Raw genomic sequence first — 26,767 nt, 5'->3', positions numbered from 1 at the left:
AACATCTTAGCATGGGAACCAATGCTACCTAGGTCAGAAGAGAGCTATTACCACAACTTTGGGAACACCGTTCTTTTTGGAGATTTACCGGAACGTATGATGTTGGAATATAATTTAAACAGGAAAAAGTAATGGAGTTGGGATATGAACAATCAACCCCACCTGCAAAACAGAGGTTGCAAAATCCTCAAACCAACAACTAAATGAGGTCAGATTTGAAATGCTTGATAAGGAACATCGTTCTCTGCCTTAACAGCGTTTTCAGCAAGACATTATCTGTGTTCAGGACCGGACATGAGCAGAGCGCAAAAGGCTTTTTCCTTTTAACTTTAATAAAGCAATGAGAAGGTGCAGCAGAGGCACTTGGCAACCTTCTGATCTACAGAAAACTGGAACATATCCCCACATAACAAGCATCTCAACATGCAGTATTGCTAACTCCTTAGAGAGTTTCTACATACAAAACATGCTTGCTGAAAGTACAGATGTGAGCAGCATCACTCTGCACCTGTGGCCAGCAGGGGAGCATTAAGAGTATATGGCACACCAGTTTACATGCTAAGACACTTAGAAGCTCAGGGAAGAAAAAGTAAAAAAAAAGAAGAGGGGAAAAAAAACCAAACCCAAGCTGTTGAAAGTTCTCGCCAAACTGTTTCCAGACAGCAAAACCTTCCCCTCTCATATCACTAAACTTAAGATTTCTTACATGCTAGACTGTAGAACAAACTGAAAGAAAAACCAGAAGATATCAAGGCCAGGTGAAGCCAGCAGCAAGTTTTCTCTTCATCCACAACAAACAAAAACACTGAGCTGAAGCTTTTGAAGGGAGTAATTCAGTAAAGGAGTGGGGTGACTTGAATTAGTACTAGTTGCCAAGACTGCTGGTGGATCTCAGGTTTATCTACATGGCACCTCGCAAATTCCTCTCTCAGACATTAATTTTTGAGTTTCATTCCACAATTCTAAGTTTTCTGGCTCTTTTATCATGAAGGAAAGAATAATCGCCAGACCTACAGAGGTGTCATCCAAGACACTGTCTTCTTTTCCTCCCGTATTGCTACAAATGTTAAAGAAAGGGCTCCTTCCACGACAGAAATAATTTATGTTACTGATTGAATACAAATCCTTTAGGAGATGTTTGTTAATTTAAATATGTGCATGCTTATGATGGCCAAACAAAACTGAAAAAAAAAAACCCAAAACCCCCCCAAAAACCTCAAACCCAGCTGGTCAAACAACTTTGACTGAAGCATTTCTCCTGAAAGAAAACACAGCAAAAGAAAAGACTCCCATAAAAAACACTGCAGGAGATCCAAAGAGAGAACAACTTGTTCTACCTGTCCTCTGGAAAAAATCACAGCTACAGGAGGTATTTTGCAGTTAAAAAGATAATGGAAGTAAGACAGCAGAAGCTCTGAAGACACTAAATTAGAGAGTTTAAATTTGCTAATTAAGGTTTCTAAGCTTAAATATCTAGTTTTAGAAATAACTGTCTGCATCTTTGTCTGAAATTAGTATTAGTGAAATAATAATTTTGTAAGCAGTTGTAGAAAAATACAAACACAATGAACAGAAAATTGTGGTCACTATAAAATTCCTTTTTCTTAAATTTTTCTTAATTTTTTCTTTTTGTTGGCTGTATAGACACACTTTGGAAAATAAAGCAAACTCTTCTTTATTCAGTAGGCAAGTAATAGGCGGGCCAGTTTCCACTACAGAGCTAGTGTTGGTTATTATCCCAAGTGAGTTTCAAATTAAGGAGTACAAACAGATGGATGATAACACTAAACCAGAAGTGAAATGATAATCAAACATGCTTAATTCCTATCATCATCACAGGTGAAAGACAGAAACAAAGTAACAAAAAATAAATGGAAGTGAAATGCGATGAATCACACAGAGAAAAAGCCACCAGCCACACAGGCGCACGCACACACATACACGCACGCACAAATAAAATCTAAGTGCCATATAAACACCCAGTATTTCTCCTGATACCTCTGACTCCTTAAAAGCAATGATGAAAAATAAGGTCACATCTACCTTAAGCTAATGGAACTGCTATTCTTTCAGGCTGCACAGGAAGACTTACCTCACAGAAGAGAGTGAGTTTGTCATCTGGAAGAAGTCCATTGGCCTCATCCAAAAGAAAGTCTCTTCTAATAAATTTTTTGAATCCCCAGTCCTTGCCTTGTACAAATCGATACGCTCGCTGGCTCTCTGAAAGAAAGAGATGGTGCTTTAAACACCAGCTGAGTGACTTGCTTGATCAAACAGCAAAAGACAAACAACTGACCCCATCAGACACAAAGAGTTTTTACACACCCATTGCCTTTGTTTCTTCTCCTTTAGCATTCAGGATGGAGAATTTGAACTTTGCTCGAACTTCACTTTTTGGACAGCTCACCAGCAACAGATAGAGGGATAGATAATCTTTACTTTCTTCATCCAAGCCTTTAGGGTTCACACGTAAACACCTGTAGAAGCAGACATCTGAATGAGATGTCAGGAACGGTTTTTGGCAGGTCACTGTAGCTTTCAAAGAAAGGGCATTGTAGAATTTTCACAATGTACAGCAAACAAGTTCTGTTTAACAGCCACTGAACCACAAGAAAATAACAGACAGGCAAATAGAGTGGAACAGTGTGTTACAGTCAGCCTCATGCTACACCTCCAAGACAGATAACAATATACAGGCAGTAACTATGGGCAAACCAGTTAAAAAAAAAAAAACACGGGGGAAAAGAGGAGGGGGGTATGGTTTAAATTACTGAAAAGCACACTGGATATCAACTTTCACAAAAGGAAAGTGAAAGAAATAGTAGAAAGGAGGCAATGGATTCAAGGAACTTCAACAAATCCAGAGAAATAGTAGGTAAAATTCCACAGGAAGCAACTGAAAGGGAAAATGGATTTCTGGACGGTTGGTAGTTTCTCAAGAACATAATACTAGGGCAAAAAGAGAAGAATACTCCTGTTGAAGAAAAGGTAGTAAGTGCAGGAAGAGGCTAACTCATAAGCACTTCCATGACCTGAAACTTGCCACAGAATCTAACAAGAAGCAAAAACTAGGCCAAATGACTAACAGCTCGAATACACAAGGACAAAAAAAAAAATCAGAAAGATCTAGACATTAGAGTGAGATCTGACTAGCAAAGGTTATAAAGATAAGTAATTTAATAACAAAAAGCAGTCCAAGGAAAGCACAGGTCTGCCACCCAAAGGAAGGGAACACAAACTGTATCACACAAACACACACAAAATTATTTAGTGGTAATTTGCTGCAATCTATACTAAGGAGGTTTAAAGAAAAATGCTAAAACACTTAACATCACCAACAAGGGATAAAATAAGGAACCAGGTGTCCATGGATCTACTAGGTCAGACACGACTTGTAGTAGATACACATTCTGACCAAAGTCCACCCTGACTTACTGGAAATTACTTGAGAACTCAGGGAAAATAAGAAAGATTTTAAAGGAAAGGAAAAGGGTAAAAATAATGTCATCTTTAAGAAGCAGAAACTCCTGGGCAGAAGGAGTTATAGAACACAGAGATGATCGAAGTAACAATCTTAAGTCTCTGAATTCACAAAAAGCTGCCATAAAGAGAAAGGTAATGCAGCAGCAATAGTCTTAAATTGCAGGATTTAGAGTGCAGGCAAAACTTATCTTTTTAACAATGTGGAGTATTAGGGACTGAAACTGGGAGGCTGAAATAGAGTTTGAATACGCTGGCTGTGGACTCTCATTGGCTTATAAGAACTTGTTAAGATAAACATCAGTCAAAAAAAACCCAACTTAAGACATTAATAATCCTCCACGGCACGTGCCTGCTTCAAGGCAGGATGTAGTCTCCTTTCCAGTTATGGCTTCTATTACTTCTGACGTTTTCCATTACCAGAGAAACACTGCAAACAGCTCGATCCTCACATTTGTTTTGTGTGTCCAAACACTATGCTGAAGCAACAGTACTTTCTCCCTGTGCACATGTTGTACATCCAAGGAAGCAAGAACCCGTGTGCAGTACAAGTACTTCTTTTATATATTTCCTCTGTTATGGAAGTCCAAATTCTTTCACACAGTTGTACAAACAAGGTGAACCTCTCTGCTCTATTTCTTACCATTTGAGTTTATCATTGGCTCCAGATGAAAAGGTTGAGCTTTTGATGACCTCACCCATTTCTTCTCGGCAGAAGCTAAAGTTGTTTATGGTCCACATGTAGGAAAACTTCACCACCTTGATCTTAAAACAGAGGATAATAGGCGGTTTAGGGTCATGCCCATTCATCCTAGCCATCTTAAAGGCAAAAACTGAAAACCTGGAAGTTTTACCGCGTCACTTGTGTAACAAATAACCCCCAAACACAACGACAACAGAGCCTGGAAATGGCTGGCAGTGGCAGCTGGACCACTCCAACTTCTCCAACTGCCTCCTCCAAAGTTCCACCAAGGGCAGAGGGCAACATTCTGCTGTTGCCTTGGTGAATGCTTGTTGTTAGCAAGCATGACATCGTCTGAAAATCCAGACTCTAAACTTGTTTTGAATAAATTTCTTACCACAGGTTCTAACCGCGTTACGTCAAGAATATCTCAGCACAGTGTGGACTTACCTGAGTGTAGCACCAGCTCTCTGCTACGGGTCCACTCGACATTTCTGCCGGAGGAGGAGGACTCGGCACCCTTGACATCGCCAGTTTGAAGATTAAACAGAATTTCACAACTCAGCAGAAGAAATTTATAATTGATCTTCACCCTGTCAGTCCCCAAAAAAGAGAAAAAAACAAAACTAAGAACAAAGAAAAAAAGCCTCAGGAGTGCTGTTAAATCTCATGGGACAGAAGTTAAAGCCATCATGTTTTTTCCCTCCCCCTCTAGCACCTTCAAAGTATGGTGTTACATTTAAACATTTTCAAGTGTTACCATATGTTTTCTGAAGAAGGGATATACCACCTCCATTCATTCTTTCAATATGCAGCTCCTTATAGGAATAAGCCTATCATGTAATTTTCTTTAAGGAGTCCAAGACTCAAATAGGAGACTCCCCACTTGACTTGGGATTTACTACTTTACCTTGAGGCCACCATTTCAACTCACTACTTACTCCCTATTTTCATTTTGAGAATCTCAGACGATGAGGGATCAGATTTGATAAATGAAGTTCTCAATCTGAAAAAGCTACAGGTAGCAACATGCAACTCAAACTCAACAGCAAAACAAAACCCTAGGTTCAGAGTGACTCCGGTAACATCAACAGAATAATTTCCTATAGCTTAAAACTCCTCCTGAAGCCTTACTATTAGGAAAGGTGTTGGTAATGATTTCTCCACTTCAAACTGAATCCCTTTGGCCAGAGGGAAATTCTCATTGCCTTTATATGCTAGTGAAGTTCCCCACTTCTAAGGGCCAAGTCAAATTGTCATCTGCAGAGAACATACGGGGTTAAAACCACTGCAACACACCTGAATGAATACACAGGCACAACTGATAAAACAGGCATCTAGTTACCAGAAGGGAGGTTTTAAAACAAAATAGAATAAACAACCCATCTCTGACTTCTGAGTCCTGATCCCTAAGGCAGATACACAAAATGTCTTCAAAGATGAGCTCGGAAACTAGGATTCATAACTTTGGCAGATAAAAAAGCATCACATGCCTTACAGTTTAGCCTTCTGCTAAACACTTTCTGTTTCGCAGGTGGTATTTATCTGCCTTCCTCTTACCGCACAAGACAGCCAGTGAACCACAAGAACTCCATTGCTGTTAGTTTTGTCCTCAAAAGGATAAAAAAAGGGTGAGTAAAAGACACGAAGTTGTTATCTTGCGATACGAATTGCTTTAAATACAAATGCTGATATTGAGGTTTGTTGGGGGAGAAAGGTAAAGCACAGGCTCACGGTCTTGAGGAAGGCCGAGTCATTAGCTGTTGAAAGGAAAATGGTGGAAAGCATAGAGAATATATACCTAAAAATCCCACACCTCAGAACAACAGGAGAATATTCACAATAAGAACATAAATATATATGCACATAATTCCCCCCAAACTGCTATCGACATGGTTTGGAGTTGCAGGGCAGGCCTGGATTTGAGTGCAGGCTCCAGCTGCAGACCAGACCTCTCCCAAGCAAGGCTCGCATCAGCCTCCGCTCCAGTTTACGGCTGTGTACTCGGGTTTGGAGTTCTATGCACCTTCACAAAGTACCTGGAAATACCGGTACACAGGCATTATCTACTAGTAAAACAAGAATGGGGTTTTTTTCAGGTTTAATTTCCCTTAAAAAAGCACAAGTGAACCCACGTAAACACTGAAAAAGAGATACTGGCTATCAGAAGCTAAGAAATAAGTATTTAACCCTGCAGAGATGCACACTTTAACTTGATGGAAATTTATTTCCCAGAGCAAAGCTCAAGGGCAAACAACTAACTCCGTAAGACCTGAACTGCAGACAATTCGCACTGATGTAAAACCGAGTGCTCTCTGATCAAACTGCTTTACAAACTTCTTGCATTTGCAGTTTGTGCTGTGCATGTGGAATGAGGGAAAAAAAATCAACATTTTAAAAAGGGACATCAATATGCAGTTTAGGTAGTCGCTGCAGGTTTTATTACATTAAACTTAAAATTACCACAATTCCTGCAAAGAAATTCAATTAAAGCCCTCTGTGTCATTCAAATTAAGCCAAAATGAGCAGACACTAGTTTTGAATACTTAGCTAACTGCCCTTCCATGGGCAACATTCAGTCTTGCCTCCGAGGACATCATCGCTTCACTGTCTCCAGTCACAAGTCTTTGGGGGACACATAAAACCTGAAATTCCAGCACAAGCAGCAAGAAACACCTCCTCCTCACCACGGCTGGGGAAGGGATGCCTTTTTGCTGGTTTCAGTCCATGGGCAGGAGAGACCCAAGCTTTTCCCTTCCCCTCGGGGTTCACAGAAGCACCGCTCAACTCCACCCAAGCTGTTACATTGTTCTGTTCACAGCTATTTTTAATCTACATTATTCTAGCGATCTGTTTTACAGCACGGGCACAAACGACAGGACACAAACTCCTGAGAGGATAATAAGCAGCCAGGGAAAGGATGAAGTTTCTTAAGCTCACCTCCTCGCTGACGGCAACCTGTCTGCACACTGAGCAACAAGATGCTAAGCCTAACGGAAAGGTTTGACCAGAAGAAGGCACAACGCATAAATAAAATACAAGAGTCGGATGGGACATTAGATTTTTTTTTTTGTTAAAATTGTAGTTCGTGTCAGTGATTTTAGTTTTTAACTAATATCTTTTTACTCAAACTACTTGCAACATGGAAGTATTCAGGTCTCTCAAAATACTTCCTTATGCAGAGTGAGAAATAATGCAAATTTTATTTAAGAAGCGTTAGAGGGATGAAGGAAAGACGTAAAAACAACTTAGCTTAAAGTAACTTTTCAATTCTCTGAAACAGTGACATTATGGCCCTCCATACATCTCCCCACATACCTGGCCAAAACCGAGGTGTGAATTAAACCTCAACGTACTCGGCCTTCCTCCTAAGAGGGATTTTGGGCACAGCCCATCACTGCGAGACACCCTAAAGCTCCATGTGAAGAACGGCCAGAGAGCCAGCAGCAGTGTCCATCAGCATCTTCCCGGTGGCTCTGTGAGGCCACAATGCTGTTCTCCTTGCCTGGCTTAGAATAATTACAAGGAACAGATCCAAAACAGTTCTGTTTTGGAACCAATTTCCACGTAAGGTATTTATCAGCAATAAGCAGTTTTTTATAAGACCACTTCTACTTCCAGGTAAACTGAAGCAATTAAGTATCTCTACACACACATTAGAGAAGTGGTTTAACACGAAAGGTAATTACACAGTTAAAAGACTCCAGCGGGTCCTTCTTGAAGACAAATTGGTAAATTTAGTGGTAACACCTCCCTTTATGGCATGAAAATAAGGGATTAATGAGGAGGAAAAGAGGAGACAACAACAACTTTTTATGTTACAATGGCACATTCATCAAGCCTGCTGGAACACACTGAGAAGTTGAAGGGTTTCCTGGATGGAGGGCAGAAGTTAATCCTAAATTCCTGTACCTTTCGCTGGTCTCCAAGGAGCAAACTCCAGAAGACTGAAGCCATCAACCATATAACTGGGGAAGGAAATAGATATTCGTGTAATGCAAAAATCAAAACTTTAACAACTACTTTCTCTATTTCAACAGGATTTTAACATGTACCTAAATACTACCTCCATTTTACATATGCAAAGAAGTTTTAGAAAGCTTCTGTGGTATAAAGACAAGACAATGTATGAGCTTCAGATACACAGGACTATTTAATTTCCTCTGAGTAACTGTCACTTCTGTATCTTATATCCTTTCCTCCCAGATGGCTTGGATAGGCAGGTGGTAATAAAAGTTATGACAACATGCTAATAGAATTGCTGCATGCCAGCGCGTCATTCGTTATGCTTTTAAAATGGCCCGAAGGGGACTAAGGTTCTAGATTTTAAAGATTTTCTAGTATTTGGAAAATATTTTCAGTCTAGTATGTCAAAGCTTTCTACAGATGCTTTGCGAGGCAGTTAAATACTGTTAAAAAAAAACACGTTAAACTCCAACATACCCCTACCTCAATACGGCAATCAAACATCAAATACTTGTCATCAAATGACATCACTGGTCCTTTTACTGCTGCAGCAAGTCATAATGGAAATAAAGAGGTAATATCCATCATTGCCTTTTGCAAAAATTACCAGTAAGGAAAAACTTGCCACTTGCCCTGCTTAGCAAGCACACGAACAGGGGAAGCACATAAAACGTCACTGAAAAATATCCTTAGAAGTGTGCCGTAGAAACTGCCATGTGTTCTTCCACCTTCAAATGCTGAATCACTCTTCTGGCATGGACCAATATTAAATGCATTTTAAAAGGAACCACAGCTGACTTAAGGTAAAGTTAAGTTTCTGAAATCAGCAGGGCACTCCCGGTGTTTATTTGCTCATGAACACTTAATACTTCGCCAGTTCACACTTCTTCACTAACGATGCTGGCACCTCTGAACTAGGAGTGAATTAAAAAGCGCTGCAGGCAGAGGTTTTAGGAAAACATTTTGTAAATAGTTTAGGTATCAAAATTCTTTCTGGCCAGGAAAGGCAGGGACAAACTTGAAGGTACAGGGGTAAGTATCAAGCCACAGGAAACAAAATACAAAATATTATGTTACGGACCCCTGTGAGCCCATGTACAGTCTGCAAGTCTCTTACTTCCTTGGATATAAATAACAAACAGCACCTGTCTCTGGACATAGTTAAGGTTACAGTTAAGGAAAAGAATAATTCTCACCTCATTCACAACCACTTCCAGATGAAGACATTTTATCTAAGAACCAGAGCCTGATCAGACCTTTTTGAAGGAAATGTTCCCTTGCCACCCTGTCCTACTAATTACCTCCTGACTTAGGAGCTGTACCGAGGCATCTTTGCTCAAAACTTCACCTACTGTAGGACTCAACAGTCAAAACTATTCTGTGAGCATCAGAGACTTGACCTGAAAGAGGTGGGGAATCTCAACTCAACAAATAATTCTAGAAAAGGCCTCAAAATTACTAGACTTTTGCTGAACAGCCTGCCAATTTCTACTTCTTCTCCAGATAAACCAATTACCTTTTAGGAAACCAGTAGTTTTCTCCAGAAATTTCCAAGTATATTCATTTTCAGTAAGTTTTATCCAGCAAAAGATAACTTACAGAAGTCTGTAAAAGAAGTATATTTTTAATTAAGTGTTTCAAAAACTGGGGTGGTCGCTTCTTGGACCAGCAACGTATCAAAGACTATCCAAGAACAGCACAAAGCACAGAGAAAAGGAGCAGGACAAAGATAATTGGAGCAATAAAAAAAGGGGATGAGATATGGAAGCACAGGAAAAGACCATTATCTTCCTGCATTCTTCAAAGCCTTGGAAAGGACAATGGAAGGTCCGAATTCGCTGCCATAAAGAAAAAAGGAGAAAAAAAAGGGCAAGTTAACTGAAAGAGCAAAGTGGGATGCTATCTAACTAGTGGATGAATAAAATTAGTAAGTTTTCAGATTTTAATGTATACACTAAACAGGGCGTCATACCACTCTTCCTACTTGGCGTACCACTGAAGAAAGCAACGATGGGCAAAGCATTCGCATAGCCCGTGCTAACGACTGCCAAGGGATACTGACTGCAACGTCTCCTGTGTGGCAGGAAATCTCGTCTAGCCACAAATGCAGGTTGAAAGTCAGGCACAATGAATTACAGAGGTTACACAAAGTTGCCTAATTATTAACATGGTGGTGTAGAAAAGACTGCACCAAGGTAGCAAACAACCTGTACCAATAAAAATAGACTTCAGATTAGAAATCAACACTTATGAAAGATCAAAGTGAGCCATACCAAAAAGCTACGTCTTAAAAGGAAGCCTGGTTTACACAAGCGAGAGGCTTATCTTTCTGGAACAAAAAAAATGTGAATAGTTCTACAACAAGAAGCCAATCACCGCCCACAAAAAACAAACTATAAAGGACTAACAGGAATGGGATATATACAGACTTAACCATACCTGAATTAGAGGGAAGAATAATTTATGCCAAAAAAAAAGGTTGGTGAATTAATCTTGAACACTTTCTAAAAGTCAAGATTGTATGCATTACACCTTCCTCTACCTTCTGTGCTCTTAAATCCAAAAAAAAGATCTTACTTAACCTGTATCTGTTGAGTGCCACAAAAACTGCTGAGCTCAAAATGACACATGGAGTTTCATTTATAATCTTCAGTCATAAGAGAACAGACTGGAAAATCAACACAATCATAGCAGAGAGATAAAAGGAAAGAACTGGCATCCAGTTAAAGATGCATACCAGGCTAAAGGACCTACAACTTCTCATTTGGGAGACAGAAACAACAGAGGTAACCTGGTTTCCTTAAAATACAATGCAAATGATCACTCTCAACAGTTGAGAGCGCCCGTGCTTTTCTCTTGATTCCACAGCACTATGTATCAGTCCTAATTCAGTTTGTAAGTTGTCCCCATTATACCATCAGTAGCATTCAGGAACTTGGATGGGTACCTTCTTTTTATTAAAATACTCCAAAGTTGCCAAATACATTAGAGAAGGCCAAATTCCTGAGGTCACAACAGGGCCCTCTCGACACTGCACAGAAGGAAGATTTTAATTAAGGCAGACACATACACCTTAATTCAGTTTATTTCAGAAAACTCATTATCAAGTCGGACCATCCAGAATTACTTTTTTTTTTTGGAGATGACAGATCATGGAAAAGTAAAGAGGAGTTACCTAGAAAAATAATTTTCAACACAGTTAATAAGACAGAGAAATAGAGTTATCTCAAAACGCACTGAATATTGGCAGCCCACTAGAATTCAGTAACTAAAATTCCACTTTGAGAAATATTCCAAAACTAAGGGTTTCTTTTCGATTCTTGGAATGTTTTTAATTTTTTTCCCTTAAGCCAATTCTCCAGTTATAAAACACAGGGGGGGAAAAAAAAAAAAGAGAAGGCTTGATCACCTACAACAATCCTAATTTGTAGGAAACTATTAAGGCATGGGACAACCGTCAGTGAAACATCAGCACTGTAAGGAGAATTACATGTTTTATATGTATTTTGTAAGAAAAGAAACACCATCATTCTTTAGCTGTAGACCATCTACCATCCCTTCCCTCTCCTCCCCAAATATCACCAGATAAAAGAGCAAACAGCTAAAACTAAACCAAGGAAAGAGAGAGGAAGTTGGTGGTAAGAAGCAGCCAAGAGTTCTCTAAATAACCTTCTGCTTTTATAAACAAAACCTCCACTGAAAATTTCAGCTCTTCAGTCATTAAGTCAAGTTGTATTTTTGATATTCTTCTAAGACTGCTTCATGCCGGCGTTTGAACAGATGCAGAAAACTGTACCCCCTTTAATCACATCCAACCCTAACTATAAATTACCCAAAGTATATTAGAATTATATCCACACCAGTAAATATAAAAAGTAATCAAATTCTTAAAAGCAAACAAAACTTTTTTTTTATTTTAGAGTTACTGTTGCATTTAAGTCACCACTCCTATTTTCACCAGATGTTTCCCTCTTCTTTAACTCTTTCTACTTCCATCTTCAATCCTCTTGAGGTACGTCCTGAGATGCTTAAAGCTTGAATCTTCAAAACTGTTTTTTCTCAAAGTTAATCTTCCTCATAATTTTGTTTATTCAGCTCATAACCATGTTAAAAAGAAATAAATCTCTTACTTCTTTTTCTCCAAATTCTCTTTTTCACCTCTTTTCTCTTCCCTCCTGCCAATCCATTCCTGCTCATTTCCCTCCTCTCACAAGGGAAAGTGTTATTCAAACACACCAGCTTAGGTCTTACAGAAACAATGAGCCTGAGCAGACTTCTGTCTTCGGTAAGAAACCTGATCTTATTTTTGAAAAGAAGAGTTTTGTTATTGCCCATGAACTCTTTTATTTTAGATTCTCCCTCACAGGCAAATCGTAAAAAGTGTTTTACAGCTTCAGTTTCTACTTGTAGGGTAAATTGTTACCTGTCACTTGTCAGGTAACTCCGTTGCCATTGTAGCAATTTTTTTTTAAAGTAAAACATTTGCACTTTCATAGCATGTAAGTCATCTTCCAAATTAAAAGATAAAGCCATGAAAACTACTCTTTCCCAGAAAACTTCCCAACATGCCAGAGAAGCCTCTCACTCTGAAAGCAGGCTGGCAGCAGCAGGAGTTTTTCTCCCCTCTGTAGATTGTTCTTCTCTCGCAAGAGCGACACACCGCTAGAAGTACCTCACACTTCTAAAATCCCAACAGATTCCTGGGGAGTTGAAAATAACTGGAAGAAAATGCTTAAGTGGTAAAATGTCTCATCAGAGAACAAGCAAAAACTGAAAATTAAGCAGGACTGAATTTTTCAATCTACTGTGCCGAGACCTGGTACCAAACACTGCTAAAGCACTCAAATGGGATTGCAGATCTGACCTCTAGCAAACCACCAAGACTATAATCCCCTCTGGAGCCTTTTATTTATATCAACTTTCCAGTAATACAAACATCTGGTAGTCCTCACATAACATTCTGCAGTTGCCATCTTGTGTTACTATTTCTAAGAGCTTACCAAAATCAACCTGAGCTGAAATACAGTTTCTGCCATTATTATTCTGGAAATTAAGCTTTCAAATAATCAATTTAGAGATTACAATGCGTGGCTAAAACTAGACATCAAACTACTGGATTCTTTCACCTATTTGCAATTGCAGCATGACTTCAAAATGGCTATGAGAATTATTTTAACCTGCTAAATGTAAAGATCGTATGATTGCAAAATAAAAGCACTCCTACAATCAGCATGCAAACCCGGGTTTCTGGAAAAGCATGAAAAGAAATCAACCACTTGCTTCATTCCAACAGAAAGCTCACTCCAGGACTTACTTCTAACAGATAATAAATAGCAATTACAAGCACTCGAAAAGACTGCTGTTTGCAGCCTATCCTTCCAGGTAATACTTCTCCAACACTTCTGGTTTTATAGGCAGGAAGAGTCCTTAATTTTCAAAGTTAATTTGTTTAGTCTTTTCTCTGATCTTATCAGGCATCAACATGAGAAGGAATAAGGAGAGCAAGGAGATGGGAATCAAATTCCAACCAACTTCCATTTCCAAACCATCTATATTTTCCTCAAAAATCAGCAGCCGTGTTTTCCATAAAATATATCACACTGACTTCAATAAGGTGTGATGGTTTTGCTAGCATAATTTTAATAATCTTACTCACATTAACATAAAAAAAAAAAATCACATCTTACCATAAATCACACTCTGAAAATAACACAATTATGGCATTCACCTACACCCATATTTGAATATCCTAACCATTCAAGACCAAGATTATCGAATTAATAAGACAAAGAGCAAAGAAAAATTTTGGTAGCTTAGATGTTCTATATTTCATATGTTTTTAGTCAATAGGAAAAAAGACTGGGCCAGAGGCATTTTTATATGTCTGTTTATATTAGCGACACTTCGGAAGCAGGGCAGCAAGGTGCATTCTTTTCACTGCTTTCGGCATTAATGTTGTAACTTGTGTTAAAAGTGGAAAAAATCCCAAAGGAAGTATCTTGGACGCAGGAAGCCAATTGGCTGACTTTTAATTTTAATTATACATTCTACGCTGTTGTTGGCATAAGCCATTTATTGAATCTTTAAAAAACAGAGGGATATGTAAAAGTACATGAAAATAAATTCCCAGGAGATATGTAAATTTATTTCCCTTTTTATACCAACAAGCACATCCATAAACCGTGTCCAGCCTCAAAGAAGAAACCAGTTCTTGTTGCTTTTGTTTTCTTCCTGTTACTCCTTCTGTTCTTATAAAAACACTTTAAAAAGTCTTCCTACTATTTTCCCCATCAATAGTAAAACTCAGTAAGCTACTGAGCAATATTATCTAAAGCGAAATATCAATTATCTGCTAGCCAAGAACAAACTTCAAATCACACAAGTTATAAATCTTTACTACTGAGTAACACTAGGACTTTTATCATACTTGTAGGTTTGGTAAGGTTGGCACCGATCTAAAGCAAGGATGTTGCAGAACGTTTCCAGGATACAGATGAATATAATCTACTGTAATGCTTGTGCTTGTGCTCCCTGATTAAAATTATAGTATATAAAATTTAAACAATAGTCATTTTACTGTAATCTTACTTGCTAGAAAGCAGAGGCCTGTAAGGCAGAACACGACACGTGACGGCAATTTTCAAAACTCCTGGCCTCAAACATGCACACCAACACACTGTTGTTCTCTCCGGGAACAAAATCACAAGCTAACGGGAAATCTTAAGAAAACGGTCTGTCTCCCAAATGCAGTAGTGAAATACTGTTCTCCAAATTTCACTTACCGCCCACAAGTGCTTCTACGAAACTAATCAAACTGATACATGTAGTTTTGAAGCACAACTTATTGAGGTTGCACACTTCTACAAAAAAGCAGCTGAGGAAATGAAGGCACCAATATGGTGGTGTCATTTAATATGGTTTTGAAATTACAAAGACAGATCTATAAGGTCAGGATACCCAGCCTACAATAGCCTGCCTTCTATGCATCCGAGAAAGGTATTGTATGATGTCTTCACCATAAGATAATGGATTCTTGGGGGGGGTGGGTGGGATATGACAACATTCTTTAACAGTCAACATAGTTAATTTGTAGGCACGATTCTAGTCATGTTAACGGAAAACTTCTCCATCAATGTAGTCAGCGTCTGTTCTAGCCTCTTTATGCAGCAACACTTGGGAGGCAGCCAGGCAGCTTCTCTGCATTGCTATACAGCAGCTCCAGACGACTTAGTGTGTTTGTCTCCACCTGCTCTCCAGTCTCACTGCTATAAGCATGTCTCTCAAACCAGGGCTGTCATCTGAGCTTTTTTCAGACACTATTTTAAATAAAAAAGTAAAAACTAAAAAGGATTTATTTTTAAGAGAAGATAAGCGAGGCCTCACTAGCTTTAAAATCTAAGCTGAAGAAATAAAACTTAATAATCTTGGGAAGTCTCCCACTAGCAAACCACTGCTATTAGAGAAAAGTTGCCATACACAATTATGATCTGATTTATGATTTGTAAAACAAATTTCTGCAGCGATGAGCAAAGAATGTGAGCAGAACACTTAAAAAAAATACACATATTCTTAAATTAAATTACTTCGTCATCTGATCAAGTCCCGTAAGCAAACTTCTGCTTCTTGTTTGGCTCTACGATCAGTAAGTTCTTCTAGACCATCTTCTCTGCCCATGCAATTCTGCTTAAGTATGAGTTCTTGTCACAGCCCTAACAGAGATATTCACGTGTTATACTCATTTTGGAGACAGCTGTTTATTGGTAAATATGAGGACTTAGAATTCACGGAAAGGAGGAAAAACACCTGAACAACTACACATCACTGTTTAAGTCTCAAAAATCGTTTTGTGAACCTCTACAAGTACCATTCCTGCATATTCATAGTTAAAAAAGTGTAATTCTTTAAATTCTGTTTGACATCAGAAGATACAGTTTTCATTTTTAAAGCATCACATCAGTCTTTTCAGATTGACGCTGTATAGATGTCACTGGCATGTCTGATGTCACACATATGAAAGTGTTCCAACTGTACCTCTGTTAACTCAAAGGGTGGCACATTAACTCCAAAGAAAAAGTAGTGATTCAGAGTATCTTAAACTATCAGTCAGCAATTTAAGTATCCTCATGTCCAACTATACCCTATAAGTTTACACATCATGCAACATGAAATGTTTCTGAATATGTAATAAGTGTTTAGAGTCCTAAACCTTCCAGTGTATTTTCAGAAACAGTATTACTGTACTTACGAGATTCCTAAATATTTAAATGCTTAAAAATTCGCATATTTTCAAATTAATATTCTTACTTTTTCTGTATGCGAGTCTCTTAAAGGTGTGCACAAGGGCATCCTTTTTTGCTTGAAAATTATTTCTGTTATCAGAAGTTGGATCAATTTTTTAAAAGCATTAACATTACTGTATATGATTCACAGCTTAAGTATTACATCACACCCTATTTAAAATGCACAACATACATGCTATATTTCTAGTGAAAGCCATTTTTGAAGTCCACAGTCATACAATATAACCTATTGAATAAGACCTACAACACAGGCTAAGAAAAGCTGAACTGAGATCTCAATATGAAAATTTTAGTATTATTTTCTCTAGTCACCAGTATCCTATTGGCTTCTACTATATCAATGGCCAAAATAGTATCTTCCAGTTGTGAATTTAGTGTTTAGTTTAATCCCTCCCATGGTCCTGACTTTATAAACTCTATGGATGTCTAAAAATCCATGGAGTTGTAAGGGCCAGCTACACCTCACAGAATGCAATGGTGCAACTCCTGCCTGTAGCCAAAGAATTTACTCACAGTATAAAAATGAACTCCCAAGTCTTTTCCGGGCATTTGCTACACAGTCAGTGGTTCTGCATCTTTTCGGTCCTAAAAATGTGGAGAAAAAAAAAACAAACAAAAAACCCACAAATTACATTTCATGTGTGCTATGTATTGTCTTGAATTCTCAGCTCTGCACATCAGCAAAGAGACTTCCAGAATCCCTCAACTTCTTCCTTCCAAAACACTGCTACCGAGTTCCATAAAGGGATGCTTAACAACGTGAAACCAAGAAAAGAAGTTCTAATATATTTACAGATACAGTTCCTGAAAAACAGCAGCTTCTTTGCCTCCTCAAGGGTACGAATACTTTAATCTCATGCTAGTTTCCTGTATCATCATGTGTTTCTAGAACTTGGGACACATGCTTTATTTAAGAGTTCTCTACAAAGTACAAGACAGAATGCAGTAGCAGCTTATCGACTGAGAATCAAGAAGCAACACTCTCAATTAAGGTTTTTTGGTTGGGGGGCTTTTTGTTTGGTTTTGGTTGGGTTTTTTTTAACACATTTTTGTCGTATTTCCTCTCTGTGCTGAGTAGGAAACACTAGCAGTCAGAGGTTGGAGGAATACAGCAAGACCTTACATAATACTTCGATCGTGCAGAAAATCGAGCCAAAGCTGGGAGGATAGAAGGAATTTTACAAAATTACAGTGGATATTTCCAAGCGTGGAACTATGAATGCAATCAATAACACAGCAGTAGCTCCTGATCGTACAAGAAATAGATACCTTTCCCAGCTTTATGCCCAATTTGGCAGAAATAACGTCCAGGAAAAAATGAAGCAAATGATTTCAAGTTTACAGGTCCACAGTGAGGCAGGCAGTGGAACGGCGAGCCCCACGAGTAAAACGCTGAACAGAAGGGTGTGCCAAGAATAAAGCTGGTAAGTCCCTCTTATTGTAAACTGGATTGGTATCCAGAAAAATCACACAGGCCAACAAACTCAGTCCACAGTACATACCTAACACTAGGTCCGACTAGAGGCTCAGTTACAGTTCAGAGATTAACCCTAAACCTCCCCCTGCGCTGGTCAAGCTGGCTCAGTGGAAACTAACAGAAGCCTCTGGTGAATTGAATTGTTTTTAACATTTATCAGGTCTAATCAACCTAATACTATCGCCAGTACTGGTACCTTCTCCGTGTTAAAACATCAGCAAATTGTAAAATCAATTACACAAGAAATAGTGTTTCTTTAAGCACTCCACTGTGATTTGTGCAATCAGTGATGGTACGGCTCACTGAGACCATGTGTCAAACCAAAACCCCTTCCATTTTAACTTGCTCCCCAGCCTGCAAATCCTGGAGGCTTTGGGGAGGAAACACAATTAGTTTTATAATAGTGGTAACTACACTCAAGTAAATCAGGATATTAGATTCAATAGTAGCTTCTACGATCTTATGGTAGGTACCGTTTTGTATTACTGTCCTCTACTGATACAGTGACAGGATGACAGCTTAGCGATGTACTTCTGCTAGCATGCTGTCTTGAGCTCGATACACATCCATGACAAAGTACCATTAAGAAAAAAAATCTGTTTTTTCTTCAGGTCACAGTGAAACAAATGACATAATGAAACCAAATGACTCTGGGCATCTGGTTAGAAAATGTCACTGAAAAAGAAGCAAGCCAGTTATATGTTTTACTTAACTAATTTAGTTTGTTGGGTTTTTTTTTTTAATAACCAATGACTTCTATTTTATAAAGCATAAATAATAGTGAAATTCTTCGGACTTTTATAGGGCTTCACATCAAGCCGCCCCAAACATAACCATTTAGAACTCTAAAGACAAAGAAAAAAAAAAAGGAAACCACAAAAAAGGATTCCTTTTCATTATGTCACGATGGTGCTCTACAGTCACAAATGTAAACACATCTAATAATGCTGAGTTACAGAAAACCGACAACAAATAACATTACATTCCATATTTTTCTCCCCCCAAAAACCTCCTGTCAGAAAAACACTATTCCATTTCACAGGCTGCTTTGCAAATACAACGAGAATAATATTTTACCTTTATAATACCATCTATCACTAATCAAGACAGTGCTTGCTACAAGCATTAGCACTCTCCTATCATATCGTATTAGTGACACATTTAACTGTGAAAGGGAATTCTTTTGCCTTTCCATACTGCATGATGATGCACCATTTCCTTTAAACACCACCACAGGCCTGAGACACAGCTCAGAAATACCAGTTCTGATCCCAGACACCCTGGGGTCTAATTCGTAGGAAGACCAAGTTCCCTCCAGATTTAGAAACGTGCCTCACAGTCCTCAGTGGCAAAGCTACGACCTGTCATCCCTTACTTGGTTATGCTGTTAGTCATCTCGGTTCTTCCACTCTAGCCCTTATTTCCTTTCTCCCACTCGTGTTTCCTTACTCAGTTCCTGGCACTGAACCTCTGTCCCTGCTGGGGATCTCGAGGAATCCCCTAACCAGGCCTCCCCCCAACTTTTCCCAGCCGCACCTCTCCCCCCCTCAGGCCCTGCTCCCTCGCTCTCCCCAGCCGAGCTACCGATCCCTCTCTCAACTCCTGCCCCCTTCCCCACAGCTCTTACCTCCTGGCCCTACGAGTGACTCCTACCGCCGGAAGCCCTGCTCCGAGGCAGGCTGGGAAGCCCGAGAAGCCCTGTCCCAAGCAGGTGAGGCGGGTGGGGAGTCTGCGGGCGCGCCCCCGGAGTCTGCCCCCCACTCGGCAGCCAGCCCCCCTAGGAGAACACCAGCAGCTGGAGCTCACTATTTGGCAGCATGTCTTCCCCCTCCGATTCCCCCCAAGCAGATGCAGAGGCTCATTATTCCGCAAGTCCCCGCAGCAGCCTTCTGCGCAGGCGCCGAGTTGACGAACAAGCAGGATATGGCTGTTCCCAGCGCTCCCCTCCCGGCCGCGCATGCGCACTGCACGAATGACACCGCCTCCCCAGCCCCCCGCTCATGCCCACTGCGCATGCGCACACCCCCTCGCACAAGACCCAGCCGCCCGCCCTCAGCTTCCTCCTGCGCATGCGCCTTCTGCCGCCAGTCCGGCTTCCGCGCATGCGCCGGCGCCTCCGAAGACGCCCCCCCGCCCCTCCCCTGCGCATGCGCGCTCAGCCCCGCACCCCTGCTTCCCGGCTCACATTCTGGCAGCGCGGTGGAGCATGCGCTGTGTGCCTTGGGGGCCCCTCAAGTGTGACAGCTCACTATTTGGCAAGGCGCTACTCCTGTCGCAGTGCCATTTAAACAGCCGGCGGAGGAGGGGGCCAGGCCGGTGCGGGTCTCTCACTTCCCAGTCGTGCGGCAGGGCCGCCGTAGGAACAGAGGAGAGCTGCCCCACATACACCTCGCAGAGGCAAGCGGTGGGGGGAACGACGACACTACCTTCCCCCCGTCCCTGTGGAGGTTTCCAGTCCTCGCCCGATTCCTTTTGCTTCTTTCCCCCGCACGGCCCCTCCCACCTCACCTGAGAAGGATACAGCTGCCTGCTGTCCCCTTGCGGTCTCCTCACACTGCCCTAAACTGACACATCCGGGCTCCCCACAACACCCGCCTCGGCGACGCGACAGCGGGGCGGGGGAGGCGGACTGCGCTTGCGCGGGGACGTGCGGGGCGCAAGGGAGGCGGGGGAAAAGGCGGGAAAGGCGTCGAGGGAGGTGGCGCGCGCCGCCTGCCCGTTCCTCACAGCTGCCTGAGGTAACGGCGTGCCGCTCTTCCCCCTTCTGCCTTGGAGAGCTCTTCTGGTGCGGTGTGAGGGTTGAGGGCTCTGCTTGGAGCTGCCGTAGGGTTTTATTTTAAATCTCTTCACCCAAGGAGAAAGTGTTAGGGGAGATGGGAGGCTGTACATTTCTCTTGCTGTTGTGGTGTGGCTTGGTTTCACCTTTCCTCCCCATTCCTTTGAGGGTTGGGCTTAGTGTTGTGTAGTGAAAATACAAACAGTTCTTTCCCCTTCTCTCACTTCAGGCTGAGCCGTGGGTCGGTGTGTGGGTGAAGTGCTTGTGAAGAATGGCTCCCCACACTGTACGTTGAGAATTTCTTGCCAAGTTTGAAGATGATTGGTGAGGCTTTTTTCAAGGTAGAGCATTTATTTTAACCTTTTGAGAAAAGGATTATAAAGCAAACATGCTTTATGTCTGTCATTCAGTGGTCTAGATCAAGAGCTTAAAGCAGACCTTACAGACCTTCCAGTACCTACAAGGGGGTTATCAAGCAAATGGAGCCAGGCACTTCATAGTGATACATGGCAGGAGGAGCAACAAAAGTAAAAACGAGAGATTTAGACTGGATATAAGAAATTTTTTCATCATGACCACAGATAAGCATTTGGACAGGTTGCCCAGCGAGACTATGCAGTCTCTGTTGGAGGGTTTCAAGGCCTGATAAATAAAGCCCTGAGCAATCTTGTCAGAGCTCATAAGTGACCCTGCTTTGAGCAGGTTGGACCAGATGACGTCCTGAAGTCCCTTCCACCCAAATTATCCTGTGATCCTAAGATCTCTTTTATATATGGGTCTTCTCTTGTTCTAATTTGTAATGGTTTGCAACCAGGGGAAGCAAAATTTTCATTGTTAATAGTCCTTAATTATGTAAATGTTTGTAGAGAAGTTTATCCAGAGCTAGCCTTTCTTTCCTGCCAGTTTCAGTCTCATGTTATAGTGAATTAATACAATTACACGCAAAGCACCTCAATAACCAAATTAGCCAGGTTACATAATACATATCACAGCTGCACTTATTTAAACGGAAGATCCAAAGTCTTTTTATCTCATATCTCATTCTCTCAGATGAAAAATGCTGCTTCTCATAGCACAATTGGTCCTATACACTAGGCTGTCACATTTGTCCACTACTGACTCAGAGAATATTGCTTGTTTTACTGCTAACATTTTCTGCAGTGTCCTGGGTTTTCTTGGCAAGTATCTCATCCAAGACATGTCCAATTCTTGGACCCTGCTTCATTCCTTCATTTCACAAACTGCTGCCCATGGTGACAAAACAGCAGGTAATGCTGCATTGTAATGAAAAAATGCCATAAAACTGCCTCTTGGGAAGTACAGAATTGGTATTAGCATTCCTATTCTGACTACACATTTCTCTTAGAAACTTATTTTCATACCCTATCCATTATCCTCGATTTTATATTCCCAGTATAAACTCTGGATTTTTACTGATGTATTTATTCTCTTGAAGTACAAAAGGAAATTCCAGCACCAGTTTTAGAAAAAACAAAGAGATTCCCCCCTCCCCTCCTGCATTAGAGCGCCTAGGCTGCAGAGTCTTCATACAGGGGCTTTCTAGATAGAACAAACAGAAATGTGTTCTTTAATTCAACACTGGCCATGTGTCACTTAGTGGTAGAGGGGTCAACCTCTTTTGCAGTTTATGACATTCTCCTGATCAAAATTCTCTTGTTCTCAGGAAGTGGAAAATTAAATTGGGTATCTGTGAAAATGAAGATTGAATTTCACCTCTCCTCCATATGAAAAAGTTATTTAGGGTCAATTCTGTCTTCCTTGGTGGCAGATAGAAGTGAAATACTGTCACTGACTCCTCACAAACCTACCTTCTGTCTTTAATGCAATTCTGTAATAAAATGACTGGACAATTCCTAGGTGCAGGTACTGCTTGAACCTTGAAAATTTGCATGGGGATACGCTGATGTGTGTGTGTTTTGACACTAGCGTGCATGTGAGAGTACCAAATTATCAAATGTATTCATTTTGGGTATAATTCTCAGTATCATCTGAATGATACAAGACAGGTTGTTTTTTCTGCATGAAAAGAACCAGTAAATGCTACTGTACATACGGGTTTGGAGGTGTTACTTTTGTGTATAGGTAAGTTTGATTTTTACGTGAAGCTGATTAAACTGATGTCCGTGGAAGAGTTGTGTGCAAGAATTTTAAATAGCTCCTGCTTTTTAATATTCACTTCCTCTTTGGTTTTAATTATTTTGTTCCTACGTTTTCCCTTTCAATTTACTAAAAATCTAGAAATGTAATTAGACAGAGGCTGAACTCAGAGAAAGCTGCCAGCATTTCTACATCATGATTAAATATATCAGCCATCCCTTTAGTGAGAGACTGAAAAACAGGATTCTCATAATTATCTCCCTGTTATCCAGGAAAGAATCTGCAACACGTACAGATACAGAGTTATTGAAAATGCAGCACTAATTAAAATCTCATATAGGCTCCTGATGATTGGGAGAGTACGAAAACACAGTTATTTAATTATTTCCTGTATTTGCTATCTTTGTTAGAAAAACAAACAAAACCATTCTAAACAAAACCCATCTCCAATCACTGGGGAGACTTAATGAGGCTTTTATATATGCAACAGTCACACAAACATTGCAACTTACTTGATTCACCTCTGCTTATACCAGTGAGACATCTATATAACTCATTTTCCATATGTAATGCAAAAGGAATGCTGTGGTATGTTCACAAACAGTAAGGGAATCATTGCTTTGCTTAGGATATGGTTACTGTTTGTTTGTTTGTTTGTTTTAAATTTAAGACATAAAAAGAATCCTGATATTATAGGCTTTTATGGTTTAATTGTGAAATAGTAATATTTGTGTCATAGCCAATTAAAAATCTAGTGTCTAATAGGTTATCCTTCCACTCTGACTTCTGCTAGAGTATCTCCATCCTCTTGAAAATGTCATGCTCTCACCTAGCCCAGTACAGAGCCTACACTATTATTTATCTTGTCAAAGGAGTCTAAGCTTTGGCACTAGCAGAGCACACTAGAGGACAGTAAGTGCTGATATGGTTTGTGATGAAAGGAAAAAGCTTCTGAGATATTGGCTTCTTTGAACTATGTAAGTCTGAGGATCCTCCAGGGAAAGGAAACTGGTGAGCTTTTTCTTTTGCAACCCTTGCCTCAAAATTTAATTTGCAACAGAATAGCAAGTACTAAGCTAGAGTCCAGTATCCCCACTTTTCCTTCACTATAAATTAGCTAATCTTCAGTGTTGCATGGAGTAGCAGGATAAGTTGAATATACCCATCTTTTAAAACTTTTAAAAGTGTAGAGAAGTTAAGTAGCTTATTCCTATTAAAAAAAAAAAAAAAGACAAAGTTGGGAAACTGGTTGCTTCCGGTTTCAAAGCAGAAGTCCAGAGGAGTATAGGAATTACATGGGTTTCAGGCATCTAGATTCAAAACTATGACTGAAAACAATTCTTTTTCAACAGATGTGTAAAATCACAGGTACCTAAATTTTTCAGGTACTATCCTTTCTGACTGAAAGTTCACTTAAGTGTTGCCAGTTTCTGTTAATGCATGTGCTCAAAACTGTCATTGCCTGAGCACTTACGCAATTAGCTCCTATTTTCATTACATTTGGATCCAGTAGCATGTATGTCCCTTGGAGCATGAAAGGATAAATTTGCTCTAGCACAGTGACCACATACATACAGTGTTAAATTCAGTACAAAACACAGTAACAATCAGCACTTCTATGAGCAAGTGCCTGCTGGTAGTGGTGGGACAGTCTCCTTTTTCACATACAAACCATTCTGAGATCTGAGTTTACTGCTATGCATATTTCTTGTCAGAATTTGCTTTCCTGACTTCAAAATACTGTAAGATAACTTAACTCAGTCATTGCTGCTGTGATTAAAAACTACTTTATTCGTGAAAAAACAAACATTGTTTAAAAAATCTTGACCTCCTTTGGAAAAACTCTGACTTGGAGATTTTAATTGCAGGGAATCTGTTCATAGTGCTATTTTTACATGTATTGGAAAAGTATCAAAGCTAATTTTTTAGAAGAGGAAATTATACTTTAAAATGCACTATTGTGAGAAAGTGACTCCCTAATGTCTTTGAGTTGATGCTTTGTTTCTCGTTAGAAGCATCTCCTGTCTTCCCTGATGAGCCTGCTCTTGTTTTCAGTGCTGGTTTGCTTTAAGATGCTTTTGATCCTGTATTCATTAAAACCTGATCCTGCTGCTTCCCACCAGCCCTAATGGTCTGTGAAATTATTTTCCTTTCTCCAAGATGCTGTTAACTCTGCTAGCACCTGCAGAGTAGAGGAGCTCAGAACATTGTCAAAAGTCCTCCGATTTATTCAAACCAGCTTTTCTCCACAAACAAGAATTAATCTTCAATGTTATCACAGCAATCTTCCTTAGTGGAGAAGTGGGAACAGACTGCAACAGAGTCTAAAGGTTTTTATCACCGCTGTTTTCCCCTTCTATAGGTACAGAGAGATAATTGGACAAAAGACATGAAAATCGAGGATAAGATTCACTCTGTATAACAAAGCATGAAAGTATGAATGAGCATAAAGGGCTCAAACAGCTGCAAAAAAACAAAAGAGGAACTAAATCCAGTAAGAAAAAAGTAGGGAACAATGAAGCGAAGTGATGTAGTAAAGGGAAAACATAAAACTGCATTTGCAGTCTGGACCTTGCAGGGAATAACAACAGTTAAGGAAAAGGCAGGATTTTTAAGATATCCACAAACTAAGAATTTTTCAGTTATGTAGCATCAGGATTCATAACTAGATGACAGTTTAGTCTTGTTCTATTTTTTAATGCAGGTGGAAGAGAGGAGAGCTCTCTAAATTTGTGCTTTTGACACAATGATAAAGATTAATATTAGCTGTCAATATGTACTTTATTGCACAAATTCTAGCAAGTGTTGTGACTTAAACATTGCTACTCTAGAACATTCTTACAGAACTGAACAGCTTAATGTGGAGCTAATCGGTTCTTTGCTTTTGCCTTCTCATTAGCAATGTCCTGCAATGACTATTATGGCATTAAGTTACTGCAAGCAAAATGGCAGTAATGAGTATTCAGATGTTTGATTTCATTTGAAGAATGCACTCAGTTATTGCATAGAAAATTGTTTTCTAGAGCAGTGATTTCAAAACCAAGCATTCAGAAGCCATGAAGACCAACCAAAAGTAAGGTTGTCCATGCAATATTTTGGTCCTATTGTAGAGATCTGTATGCTACAGTCTTTAATTTTATGATCACATTATCTTTAACCTGATTTCCTAAGGAGACAAAGCTCATGTTGTTTGATGTTCCTATCTTCTTACCCCATCCCTCAATAACTTCTAATTCAGCATTTTTTTCCAACCAAGTTAAAAAAAAAAGAAGTAGGGGCCTCAAGGATCATTGCATTCTACCATGTTCCATTGAAGCAGGGGTTGCTAATTCCAGCATTTACAGAACTACTTTTTTCACTGGACTGTGCTATCCCTTTCTGTGATTGGGTAAGTTTATAGATAATGAAATGAAATGTTGCATCCTGTATGGGTTCCCAAGATTTATGTAACTCATGCTTCCTATAATATTTACTGACTGAAAAAATAATTAATTTCTTCCTGGGCATTTCATCAATTATCAGGTAACGGTGTCTTGCTGCTTAGAAATATTAATGAAGCTATCTTAACCAGTACCTCTGTGATTTTAAGTGATAATATGCTTCATGCAATACAGACAGAGGGGAAGAAAAAGACATCTTAGAAATCAAACCAGAGAAAATAAAGCTTATGTCAAAACTATGCACTAATTTAAAGTGCCCAACTTGATACATCTCAGGCCTTGTTACTCAGTTGTGCTTTGTGTGTTCAGATCAGAGTTTTACATCTCTCCAGGTGTGGCTGTGAACACTCCGATTTTGCAGATCTAGCCCAGCTGTTCATACAAAAATAGAAAAACCTTAGTAATCAGTTAAACACTTCAGTTTATGGGGTTGCCACACAGGTCCTAAGGCAGGGGCAGAATCTGCTAATCCAAATTGGTGTTGTTTCCTAATCCTGAGACCAGGATTTTGTTTTTCTTGCCACATTC

General features: G+C 39.8%; 1 protein-coding gene across 7 annotated transcripts in view; it reads right to left on the bottom strand.

The window, feature by feature from the left end:
* SPOP (speckle type BTB/POZ protein) overlaps positions 1 to 20,517 on the bottom strand; it is a 29,147-nt gene extending 8,630 nt beyond the window's left edge. Inside the window, exons 1-7 of one of the 7 annotated variants that reach the window (XM_075171441.1) lie at positions 20,091 to 20,506; positions 19,533 to 19,682; positions 16,942 to 17,013; positions 4,613 to 4,755; positions 4,124 to 4,245; positions 2,326 to 2,477; positions 2,093 to 2,220 (exon numbers count right to left, since the gene is read on the bottom strand). In XM_075171441.1, the coding sequence (XP_075027542.1) occupies positions 2,093 to 2,220; positions 2,326 to 2,477; positions 4,124 to 4,245; positions 4,613 to 4,690 (480 nt within the window). In that variant the 5' untranslated portion in view covers positions 4,691 to 4,755; positions 16,942 to 17,013; positions 19,533 to 19,682; positions 20,091 to 20,506. Of the gene's footprint in view, positions 1 to 2,092; positions 2,221 to 2,325; positions 2,478 to 4,123; positions 4,246 to 4,612; positions 4,756 to 16,941; positions 17,014 to 17,697; positions 18,014 to 19,532; positions 19,869 to 20,090 lie in introns of those variants that run through there. The other 6 variants (XM_075171442.1, XM_075171440.1, XM_075171443.1 and 3 more) reach the window with 6 other exon arrangements.
* Between the last annotated feature and the right edge of the window lie 6,250 nt (positions 20,518 to 26,767).

This window comes from Calonectris borealis, chromosome 22 (assembly GCF_964195595.1).
Source record: "Calonectris borealis chromosome 22, bCalBor7.hap1.2, whole genome shotgun sequence".
Lineage (NCBI taxonomy): Eukaryota > Metazoa > Chordata > Aves > Procellariiformes > Procellariidae > Calonectris > Calonectris borealis.
The sequence above is the reverse complement of the archived record's forward strand: the minus strand, read 5'-3'. Positions and strand labels throughout refer to the sequence as shown.